The 12,580-nt window shown below is 40.1% G+C and overlaps 1 protein-coding gene across 2 annotated transcripts in view; it reads left to right on the plus strand.

Moving 5' to 3' along the window:
* Positions 1-12,580, plus strand: part of abch1 (ATP-binding cassette, sub-family H, member 1) — a 29,881-nt gene that overhangs the window by 8,741 nt on the left and 8,560 nt on the right. Inside the window, exons 6-17 of one of the 2 annotated variants that reach the window (XM_088934292.1) lie at positions 67-160; positions 2,095-2,169; positions 3,548-3,719; positions 4,269-4,365; positions 4,673-4,841; positions 6,730-6,830; positions 8,290-8,360; positions 8,723-8,772; positions 9,363-9,419; positions 9,872-9,942; positions 10,584-10,672; positions 12,299-12,402. In XM_088934292.1, coding sequence (XP_088790418.1) covers positions 67-160; positions 2,095-2,169; positions 3,548-3,719; positions 4,269-4,365; positions 4,673-4,841; positions 6,730-6,830; positions 8,290-8,360; positions 8,723-8,772; positions 9,363-9,419; positions 9,872-9,942; positions 10,584-10,672; positions 12,299-12,402 — 1,150 coding nt within the window. The other variant, XM_088934293.1, reaches the window with a different exon arrangement.

Below are 12,580 nucleotides of genomic sequence, written 5' to 3' on the forward strand. Positions count from 1 at the left end.
ACAATTTTTGTTCCTCATATCCAGTTTGCACTGATCATACATATACTTTTACATCCTCTTGTTCAGGATCTGGCAGCATCTGGTGGAGATTGTGAAAGATGGACAGGTATCCGTGATCATCACCACACATTACATAGAAGAAGCCAGGCAAGCCAGTGTGGTGAGATACTTGTTTTGGACTGTTGTCGTCTAGTGTCATTTTTGTTTTTGCTTTGAAAGGTACAAACAAACGTTTTACATTTTGTGCCTTTTATTGGATTCAAACATTCTGTATTCTGATTTACAATGTGAAGGTCTTGTTGTTAGCATAACAGATCTGTATTATATGACTGCAACTTGGACCAACAGCAGAGGAATTTCCATGGAGGCCTAACAACGGGGCTTTGAGTTAGAACTCTAACGCAGGCGGCTGGCAGGATGTTAGAGCTGAGTGTGCTGATTCCTGATTCTGTGAACTCACTTGCCTGCCAAAAGAAATGTCAAAGAAATGATTCTCTCTGGTGTGTCACATCACTCTGGGCAAGACTGCAAGTTACTGACAGGGATATTTTGTGCAGGGCCTTAAATATACTTATGATGGACCAAGCGACTGCTTCTTGTGTGGCGCTGAATGTTGCAAAAAAGTACAATTCAGAACTTTAATTGGGAAATCTCGACTAATTTCATTTAATACTTCTCAGAATCCACCAGTCTATGACATTTGCACAAACTCTGAGTGGTTTATTGTCACTCATTATTGTGAAATACAACCTCTGGCACAAGACCCAAGGAAAAATGTGAGGCATTATAGCTATCCTCTTTTTTGTCCACTTCACATGAAGAAGGTGTAAAGAACTGGTGTAAAGACTCAAAACAGGTTTTGGAGCTGCTTATAATTGCTGAAATGGTGATAATGAAAGGAATTTTCCCACTTACTAACTTTACATTCTTCTTCTGTTTTCACTTTAAATGCTTGGTGTTCTAGAACGTTGATTTTTCTGTGAAGTTCTTTTTCAGACAAAGAAAAATGTTTGTGGTTTTTCCACTTCCACTTTACGCTATAACCAAACTGAGTTTTATATAGTCTGAGCAAGTGGCAGGAAGTGAAAAGGGCAGGACTGTATCTCAACACTTTTACACCTTAAGTGTTGCTGGTGAAAAGGCCAATTGTATTAGCAAAGCAGTCTTGCAGAAAAGGTAGCTGTTAACATGATCTACTTCATGGGCACATGTGATACAATTTATTTTTTCAAAACTTACACCTCGAATTTTTTGGGGGGAAATTTAGATAAAGATATGAAATCCAAAAGAATAAATCAAGTCTATACTTCCACCAGTATAGGCTTCCTGCTAGCAATAAAATATCTTGAGAAACATAGTGTGGGAACACAGTGTTTAATTGGCATGAAGCCTGCTTCAATTACTGTGATTGAGGCTTACAATTCATACTGGAAAACAGAAAATATTTTCTTTTCTGTCTGAAATGTGCTACCTGATGCTAGAAATGACTGTTTTCTAAACTTTGAAGACATGAAATAAGTCATGACTTTAAATAGCATTTTTTATGAGTGCTTATTTTTGAGGGTGTATAAATAAAGTGCAACACTAGCATTTGATAAATCTGTGGGTATATAGATAAGCATTTTATTGTATAACATACACTAGTTAAAGTCCCGACAGAAGCTATAATTAAAAAAAACTGAGAAGTTAATAAATTATTCCTTTAAATCTACCGTGGTTAGGTTTATTTTCGTACAAGTCCTAATTCTCTTTTAAAACACACACATTATTACAAATTTGTAAAACAACGGAAACTTTTCTGGACTAAAACCACAAATACCTCCTTTGAATTTTTTCCTCTTCTGTTTGTTTTGAAATACTTACAGAACTGGTTTTTGCACTCTTTATGTTAGAGGCGACAGAATCTGAAGTATGTGAGTAGCTAAGGCATTGTACGTAAGAATTTGTGTGTGTATTTCCGAGAAGTCAGATGACATGAAGCAGTTCTTCCATCTAAATGGCATCCTGCCCAAACCTTGCAGTCCCAGATTCTGAAATCAACAATCTAGGCTAGAGGTGAAATCTTTAGATAGAACTCTTGCCGTCTTTCCTCAGGTGGGTTTAATGCGTCACGGAAGACTACTTGCTGAAGCTCCTCCAGATGTGGTGATGAGGCAGCACTGTGCCGTGGTGGGTATCAAAAGGAGCATGGCGATCTCACCGCAAGCACAGGCAGCCAGTGTAACTGTACAGTGTGTGAGTTTCAAAGTATACAGATGGGCAGGCTTGAAAAAAAAGGAACAGTCTCTCAACTACACTTGTTAGGACACACGCCTTCTTGTATAGTGAGGCAGGACAGCTTCTGGGTCTTCAATCTAGACAGAGGTGGGGGAAGCTTTTTGAGTTTTTTCCACATATCTGCAGCCAGACAATCTCCCTCGCTGTCCTCCAGCTGGAGCACAATGAAGAGTGTTTCTCCGTCTCCCCTCCTCCACCTGCCTGCCCCAGTGGAGGCTGTGTTTGCTGGAAACAGATGAAGGGAGCTCGTGCCCAGAGTCCACAAGGAGTTTGTAAAAGTCACCGTGTCAGGCCTGCCTCTCCCAGGGTGGCGGGTGAGGCCTGCGCACATGGAGGAAAACCCATGATGGAAAGAAAAATGCTTTATTTAACAAGGTTCTTCACATTACTGTATATAAAAGAAAACCTACTCTACAATCCAACACCAGCTACCACAGTGAATTCCTTTATAGACCAAATCTAGTCTAAATTAAAACCACTGGAGACTAAGCCTTCACCAATTACCTGATTAATCAATAAATTCCTGTTTACAAAAAATCAGCTGAACCTTTTAGCCCTAATTAAATCTTGCCTATCTCACTCCTATTTCGTGTTACTTGATCTTCAGGTAGCCTACTTACTTGAGTCATTTTTCCACATTTTTTGTTGATCCAGTTTGTTTGGGCTTATGGTCAGCCCATCACATTCCCACTGGAAACCAGAACGTTACTGGTAGGGATGGAGTTGGCTGTGGGACCACGAGTGCCCTGTGTTGAAGTTGTGTGCCGAAGCAAGTTCAGGCATTGCTGGAATTGTCTGTCTGTCTTCTGCCTGAGATACAAGCCCTGTTGTTTGTGCAAGAAGAAGCTGTGCCAGTGATATACTTTCTGAGGAATGCGTAAATGATGCCTTCATATCTCCCAGCCATTGCAGGGGGGCTGAGGCATGATTGTCTAGACCCAGCTGAAGGGTGTAACAGTGGGAAATAGTTGTTTTTTTTAAATTGATAAATACAGGAAAAGACAGCATTGGATTTTACAACTATTTTATTTGACAACTATTGTTTTTAAAAAATCCTGACCCAGCTACACGCATTTCTGTCTCCACTTTTGATCAATTCTATTTTTATCGAACTCACAGTTGTTACTTGTGGTGAACTATCTCACAAGTCTGTCTTCAGTACACAAGTGCAATTGTAGGGTTAATAGGAAAGTTTTAAAGGTGTACAGTACATGCGGTTCCAGCTCACTAGTCAGGGCTAGAGTTAACAAAAAAAACCCATTAATTTCAGACCCTGGAGAGCGCTTTCCTCCAACTGTGCGAATCGTCCGACCAGACATCTTCAAACCTGAAAATCAGCCCTGAGGGAAAGGACAAAGAGGCCAGCCAGTCATCTGAGGACTCGAAAGATGAGTGTCTCCCTATTCTGGGGAACAGGCAGGAAGAAGAACCCAGGTTCACAGGTAGGAGTCCTCTCTGCGCAGAAGGGTCAGCAGAGCCGTCTACAGCTACTCTTACCACCACTTAGAATGTTATTCTCTTTTCTTCTAGAATTGTCTTGAGTTCTCCAGTTTCACTTTGATTCAGTGCTGCTTACTTGACATTGTGATAGAATATCATTATCTTTAAAATGATTTCCTACTTAAGTTCTATTTAATCATGTAAAAAATACAATTAGGTTTGGCTAACCGACGATTTTGAACACATGGTGATCAGTGACAGCACCAGATACATAATGAATACTGAGTTGAATGTGTGTTATTTTAAAGTATGATCAACATAAATTGATTATCAGTTTATTTGTTCTTGCTTATATCCATCCTTCTCCCATGCATCATAACTTTGAAATAAAGTGAGTTGTATTTTGCCAGTTGAGCACACAGCAGACAGAAATCAAAGCTGAGTTGTGACGATCTAGACTCCACCAAGATGAACATTTACTGCCAGCCATGTTAAATCCTGGGATGAAGCTGCTCTCATTTCATCATTCCCTGACTGCTGTTTCTCCGCAGTGGACTGGAAGGTCCGGGCAAGACAAGTCTTGCCAAAGTGCAGGAACATCCGGGCTCTGATGATCAAGACATTTGTGAGGATGAAGAGGATGCCCGGGTAAGCCTCAGCACTGCCAGCGTTATGAGTGTTAAATTCTTTACCTTACTACTCTGTGAAGTGTGTCGCAAATTTACCATGTCCGGTCCTTTCCATTCAAAACAAATCAAATGATCAATTATCTACTCACTGTAGGTACATAGTGTCCTTTATTGCTGTTCTGTTTAAATTCTGAATGACAAAGGCCACTTGACATTTTGGCAAAATTCAATCCATGCAGTGACTAAGGATTCAAAAGGGCAAACAATCACACCTGAATGACTTTGTTGTGTGTTTCTTCTTTGCGGTTCTTCTTGTCATTGCACAGGTTCCTCTGTTTCCAGTTCCTCTTGCCAGTGATCCAGATATCTCTGATGTGCCTGTGTATCGGAGGGGATCCCAGGGGCATCCAGGTGGCGGTTGTGAACAATGAGACGGGGAATAGCTCCTTTAGCCACTCTCTGCTCTCTTTCATAGACAACGCCAGTGTGCACCAGGTCTGTCACTCTCGACTTCCTCATACCAGCACTGCCTGGCCTGGCAGAAAGGCACTTTACAACTGCGCTCCTGATGAAATGGCTAGAAAAGCTGGACCACTGTCACGTATACTAGCGAAGTATACCTCCAGTTGTGCAGTCTCTGAAATCTGTCATTGAAAATGGAGTCTGTACATAGGACACACCTCATTGTGTTCACTCCTTAAAGAGCAAAGCGCTCAGTCAGAATGAGATAGGATACTGAAAGTCCACACCCTGCTAGAGCTCTGAATGTTTAATGCTCTTTCTGAATTCAGTTTTGCTGATTTTGATAAAATTGGGGAAGTTGAAAAGAGTGTGTTTCTCTTTACACAAATTATTAATTTACCCTGCAAAAATGGCTAGTTCTTTTGTCTTCCAGTATAATATTAATAAATGAAACAGACCGGCATAACCATTTCTGAATCTGGCAATCAGCTAAGAAAGTCTTGTGCGTGTAACACAAAGCTTTTGGTCAATATGTTTTAAACTTGAGCTTGGGGTGAAGCTCATGTTTGAAAAATATTAGCATAAAAGAAGCAGAAGTGCTATAAATACCTCAGAGTTCAGCTGCGTTCCACCAACTGCACTGTCTGATTTGAGGAAGGGTCATTAACAAGCCTCTTCCAGCAGTGTCTGGGTGAGACCAATTGCTTGGAAAGTTTCGAATGTACAGGAGTGTCCGTCCATCAGAAGTGTGACAAAACCAAACCAAGTAATTGTACACCAATTAGTGTTACTTTTATTAATGCCAGGTTAAGGAAACGATCATTAGAACTAAACTAGAGAATTTTCTGCATCGCAGTAAGATTCTAAAAGATAGTTAACACAGATTTAGGAAAGGTACTGTAGGTCTTGTTTAACTAACTTGGCAGAGCACTTTGAAGAATCAACTACAGTTTTGGGCTCACCCAGAGCATATGACATACTTAGATTTTGAGAAAGCTTTTGACAAAGTTCCTCATAAATAATTAATTCTGTAATTGCTGATAATATGCATTGAAAGAAATACTAGTACGTGAATTAACAACTGGTTAATGGACATGATAAAGAGTGTACAGATTTGAGTCAAATACTAAAATTAGGATAATATAATTAGAGGAGTACCTCACGGATCAGTTTCAGAACCACTGCTCTTCCTTATTTATATACTGTAAGTGACCTTGATTCTGATATAGATAGTAAACTAGTTTGTAGATGATAGTAAAAGAGAAATTCAAAAAGACCAAATTCAAGACTGGACAAGCATCTGTCAGCTGTCTGTTTGATGTAGACATTCTAAAGTTAGAAAACCTTAGAATTTAAATCAAGAGATGATATGTTAAAATCATACAATGCACTAAAAATACATCATTTAGAATACTCAGTTACAATACAAGAAGAGCTACTTGGTATATATTCCCAAGCACAAAGGAATGTCCTAAATCAGCAGACTAACAGAATAAAGCTTTTTAATTTTGGACAGAGACAACTATGAGGAGCCCTGATTCAAGCATTCGTTAATGAGAATCAAATTTTAAACTAAGGGTAATAGGAGTTGGAAGCAAACTACCCCGCCATTTTGTGGAAGATGATATCCTGTATTCTTTTGAGATACAGCATGATGAGGTCCTCAGATCAGTTAACTGCTAAAAACAAATTAATTAGATGGACCACTGGCCTCCTCTCATTTGCAGTCATTCTTCTATTCCTGTGTGCTGTACAGTATTCCTCATTATTCTCAAGTAATGTCTTGCATGTGGTGAATATAATACTTTGTTCCTGATGTTAAGGCCCTAACTTGTGGCGGTAGAAGATTTATTCATGAAAAGTGAATTATTTGTGATCTCCTATGGTATTCTGTAGAATCACAATCTCCTTTCTTTTGCAGGTGATAGTACAGCAGTCAGAAGCCTTTACTGGAGTCCGAGATGGAAGGTACTGGGGTATAATTGGGTTTGGTTCCAACTTCTCCACGGATTTAATGATGAGGTAAACTCTGGGATACATCTGTTTACTTTTGCCTTCCTTTGTTGTATCAATTTTTAATACTTTAATGCTTTAATGCTTTAAAAAATAATTATGGTGTTTTGGGGTTTTTTTTAATTGTGTTCTGCATCCCCAAATTTAGATTTAGTGGTTAAAAGACTGTAGAAGAAACTGTTAATCTAATCAGAGCTAGTTATGGAAATTTCTTACTCAAATACATTGTGAGCAAGATAGTGTTCCACCCAGGGTGTGTCCTGCCTTGTGGGATGGGTTCAAGCTTCTGCAATAAATGGATATTACTTTGTAGGATCCTTATAGAAACTCACTTCTGAGGGTGACAAAAACACATTAATGTGAGACATTTAAAGTGTCTGCCTGGTCTGTGGTCGACAGACATGTGACTTGAGGTGGCTGTGCTGAGTCAGTATTGTAAAACAGATCTCAAACTCATCTGGTGGGGCAGAATCACAGAGTTTCCATACATGCTGCTAAAGGACAGCTGTTCCATTCACCCTGTCTGAATTTCTTAGCAGCAAAAATCTCAATATTGTTCTAGAATTGTACAGAGAAGAAAAAGAACACTTGTAAATTTCAAACAAAATGACATTATTATGGAAAGTGAAAACCTAAAGGTATAGTAATTCCCATTTCAAATGAAGCTTGGTAAAATGTGTTAAATATCAATAGAGCTTTGGCAAAAATTGTCAGTTTGCCAAGGTAGTTTTTGTTATCAGGGCATGTTGCTTGGGAAAGCAAAAATGTGTTTTTTTATAGAACTTCCCCAACAAACAAAATACCAGTCATGTAGTTTTAAACATTGTATTACCTTAGTTACTGTTTTGAACATAATTTTCAGATTTTCCTCATTTTGAAAACAATAACTTTACAAACTACTGGATTTCTAAAGGTCTAAAGCTTCATCCTGTAGAAAATACGAAATCACCTTTTTAAAGGCTGAACCTTTATTAGAAATTCCCTTTGCGCTCCACCAAAGGAGAGACATTAAGGAAACCTTACATGCAGAGGACAAACCACATCAGTGCGTGGCTTGCCAGCTGCTGTGCAGCATTGCAAAGGCTGGGTGGAGGTTTTTTTTTTCAATTCACAAGCCTGGCATTTGCATGATATGCACCCTAGGTAGCAAAATCCATCTTTGTTTTCAAAAATGCTGTAACCTGACAGCCTTGTCTTCAGGGTATAATGTCAAAATACTTCACGCATAATGTGCACTGGGAGAGAATATTCAAGTCTAGCCTGTTCACACCTCGCTGAATCTGGGCAGTACATTAATGATTTACCTGGGTCAAAGTACTATAATTAAACACCAACCTTAAAAATGGAAGAACAAAAGTACTGGACTAAATAAGTTCATGGAGTGTACTTTTCCATGGAGAAAGCTCTCTCTTTTTGCCATGAAATAGTTTGAGTTATTTTCTGGGTCTGTTTTGTCTGTCTTGTACAGAATGCTGCAGAAGAGGGTTACTAAGCAGGTGGTGGAAGGTGGGACAGTGCATGTGTGGCTTGACATGACAAGTAAGTGTTTGTGACATTCTCTCCCACTGGGCAAGAGAGCACTTTAATGATGTGCATAGTGAGGATAGAAAAGATCTCTGCCATGTTGCAAACATTAAACTGTCCACATGGTGGCACTGTCTCCTTGAAACTCGGAATTGGCGTCTCATTTTTATATTGCTGTTAAAACATGCACTCATAATGTGATCCTGCTTTTATCATTTATATTTTAAGAAATATACATATATGTTTCATCTTATAGTATGTTCATTTTGGTAATGTATATATTTTTTATATTTCTGTGAAATTACTTTTTGCTTAGTACAACATGTAAATAAACTGATTACTGTAATTTGCTTGTTTATTTCTTCTTCTCATTTAAGACAGACAGATCGCTTTTATGCTCCAAAAAAAGCTTCAGGAAGCATTTGAGGTTTGTCAACTTTTTTTTATTATTCTGCTGAAATAATAGCAATTTATATTACATCTTCCTCTGCGTTTAATAATCAGATCAAGTAAAATAGTGAAAGGCTGCATCAGCAGTTGAATTGAAGATTAATTTTAGGTAGGTCAGACTGAGGAAGCTCCTGCTGGAGTTTAGGCAGGACACCAGAGCTGACACCCCTACTCTTACAGACAGTGCCATTGAGATCGTTCATGATCAAGCAGTCAAGACCTCGGTTTAACATCTCATTCAAAGGCCCACTAATGGCCCACTGTCCCCAGTCTTCATACTGGACTCTTCATTGGTTTTGGACATTCTGGGAATGTGCCACCTGCAAGTCTGCCTACACATCTCACAGCAGAAGCCTAGATTACCACTGGACACAAGAACACAAGCTTGAGGAGGACATTCAGCCAAATTAATCGAAGGATCTTAAAAGAAGCCAGGATATCAGCTTTGACAACAGAGCTGGGTAGCTTGTTTTACACAAGCACTTAGAATTGAAATGAAAAAACCTTCCTACAGTGAAAAGTGTGCCAGTATATGCCCATCCAATGAAAAGTATGTTTCTCTTTCAGAGCTTTGTCCAGGATAAACTTGGCACACTGTCTTATCTGGTATCTCTCCCTGTAAAGGTAAGGATCAGTAGTGATTGTGTCTCCCTTCACTGTCTCTTTCTGTTTATAAGTTAGATAAGATGTTCATATTAATACTTGGCAACATGTAAATAGAGGCACAGAGAAAATCATAGTAAAACTACTAACCTTGGGTCTTTGACAAGCTCAGGAAATGTTAATTTAAGATATCAAATGACTGTGGATTAAATGGATTAAATATCCTTTATGTATTTATAACATCTCTAATGTTTATTTGTTTTACCTATAAACATTGAGTAGACGTTTTTCACTGAAAGTGCAGAATCAATCACAGTCAAAATATACCATATTATTCTCACTCCTGTTTGACCCTGGATCTAATTCCAATAAGGCTGAATGTAAAATGTTTTGGACTGTTTTCATGTCAGATTCTTGGCGTGGGTGCCAGGTTTTAAATCAGAGGCTGTTTAACCTTTCTGTATCTCTTGCAGTTTGAAGAACCTATATATGGCAGCAGCAATCCTGATTTCACTAGCTTTGTGACACCTGGAGCTGTGCTGAGGTACGAAATCCTTAACTGGGTGCATTAAAAATATAAACAGGCACAGGAGCGGCTCGATCATGAGAGGAGCTCACTCCAAGCAATGGGGTGGTCTTATGATTCAGACATCACGGGTCTGAGTCTGGGTCAGGTCAGTGCCTGAGTCAGCGCTAAGGGTGGCGTTAGTCACCCCGGTCTCTCCCAGCTCGCAGCGAAACAGTGACTCCCTCTGGCCTCCGGGGATCCCGCGGGCTTGTTGTGACCTTAGCAAGGGCACAGCAATTGTAGCCAGTGCCCTGGAACAACATGGACTCTTTCCCTTGTGTCGTTTGTACTGTCGCTGTGAGCCAACATGTAAAGACACAATTCTAAATCAGGTAGTTATATTTGAAAAAATAACACTTCTGACCTCTATTTAGAAAGGCACTAGTGCACGTGCTGTACAGGAAAAGAATACAAAGGAACAAGTAATAGGTTTATTCCATGCTGAAAAAGAAGAAAGAGAACACAACTTTTCGGCCGTGGAGCCTTCTTAGGTGTGTGGATTGTTACACATTGTATATTGTCACACATTGAGTGTTTTCCAGTTAAACAAGTAGAATAGGATAGAACACTGACTGTTCCATTTCCACGGTTGCTAACGCCTTGTGTTCTCTTGGCAGTATCACCTTTTATTTGGCGGTGGGCCTGACAGCGTTGTCCTTTGTGACAGAGCGCAAGGAAGGGCTGCTGGACAGATGTTGGGTTGCAGGTCAGTCAGTGGTACCTGTACTGTTCCTCTCAAGTGGGTTGTTATGACGGGAAAATAAAACCTTCGTAATTAGAAAATGACCCGTAGTGTCTTCTGCATGAATAGGCAGACTCCGGTTTGGGATAAATCATTGAGAACAGAATAAACACTTGTTAATGAATCATGTTGTTATAGTCCTACAACAGCAGAAGTAAAAAACAATGTAGTGTAATGTCACAAGCCTGCCAGGAGAGGGCGTCTCGGTTTCAAAGCCGGTTATCATAAAGGCACTTCTGAAGAATGTGTAACAAAAGGCACACTGAGAGAGCAGTCCATGGCATACTTCCTGTGTTTGGATTACAGAGCTCGACTGGAGTATGGAGCTCCATTTTGACTTTGATCCCAGGCCTTGTTTCTGGATCATGTTACAGAATATCCACAAAAACAATCAACATTGGTATTTATCAGTAGTAATGAGATCTTACAATTAGATGGATGATCCTAAACAAATGTAATCATTTTACCAAAAATCCATGAATATAAATAAAATAAAATAAAAATCTCTCTGCTCCTTTAATACAAAGCCACATGTGCATGCTCTATTTTCATCCTGCACAAGGATTCTTAGAGACTCCACATGACAGCATGTAAGTCAATATGAAGCAAGACATTTTTTAATCAAGATTACTCTTTAATTTTAATCCAGCCTATATAAACAGATTTAATATTGTTATTCTGACACATTAAAAGAGTAACACAAATCTGCAGATAAAATAAGCAATAATTTTGTCAGTCATTATAATAACTGCAAACCCAGTAAATACAATGTATAGATTATAAATATATAGCCAACTTGTATAATGTATAGTTCATAATAGAAACAGTTTAGATTATGTAATTCCAATAGAACTGAAGGCTTTATGAGCACGAGAGGTGGCTGGGCATGATTGTCACAGTTCAGTGTTGATGATGAATAGCAGTGTTTCCCAGCCTTGTCCATCCTGTGGCACAATTGCTTTAACACAAGCGTAATAACATCGTCTCCATATGACTTGTAAAGCAAAATGCACCACTTTAAGCCAAAGGGACTTGCTCACACTTTCAAAACTCTGCATGGTTTTGTCTGCTGCCTGTTTTCCTCCCAAGTGGGACATTGTTATTGTTTCTAGTCTCGCAGCATGTCTTGTAGAAACCGGCCACCTGACCATATTGCACTATTATCAGTATTGTTTCACTGAATGGCCTCCGAAGCTGCACCTTGCACTTCAGATGCTGTTGTCTAGGGGCACATGAGGGAGGCAGCCGCCACTAAACACTAAACACTGTCTGAAACTGAAATGGGGTCAGGCTGGTGTTAAGGTGTGGGACTTAAGACCTTAAGTCAAGTGGGATCTGAACAATGAAGGCTGATTTATTCATTTTTCTCAGGTCCCAGTATTTGGTGGGACGTGTGTTTATGCCTGACAGCACAGCGATGGAGAAACGTGTCTATAGAGAAGGGGTAATACTGTCATGAGTGAGCTCAGGGCTCACAGTGCAAACTGACCAGACTGACTAACTCTGCACTTCTCACCCGGAGGGCCTCTGGGTAATAAGGGAGGGGAGAGATTAGGCCTGACGGCCTGATGTCTGTCTGTCCTGCCCCAGGCGTGAGCTCGCTGGAGACCATGCTGGCACACCTGCTCTCTCAGCTGGTCATCATGAGTGTCCAGGTCACCCTGCTGCTTCTCTTTGTCCTCCTGGTCTTCAAGGTGCGTGTCCGCCCTCCCCGTCTCTCGCGCGCTGTGCCCACGCCACACCCTTTTCGCCCCACGCTTCTGGGAAACAGGAAGAATTCTCTGAAGTCTTGTGAGCGTAACAAGAGCTGCGGCCAGCTGTTCACCGTGCACTGCCAGCCAGAGCCTGACATCGCAGCACGTGAAACTCTAG

This window comes from Atractosteus spatula, chromosome 15, assembly GCF_055471065.1.
Source record: "Atractosteus spatula isolate fAtrSpa1 chromosome 15, fAtrSpa1.hap1, whole genome shotgun sequence".
NCBI lineage: Eukaryota > Metazoa > Chordata > Actinopteri > Semionotiformes > Lepisosteidae > Atractosteus > Atractosteus spatula.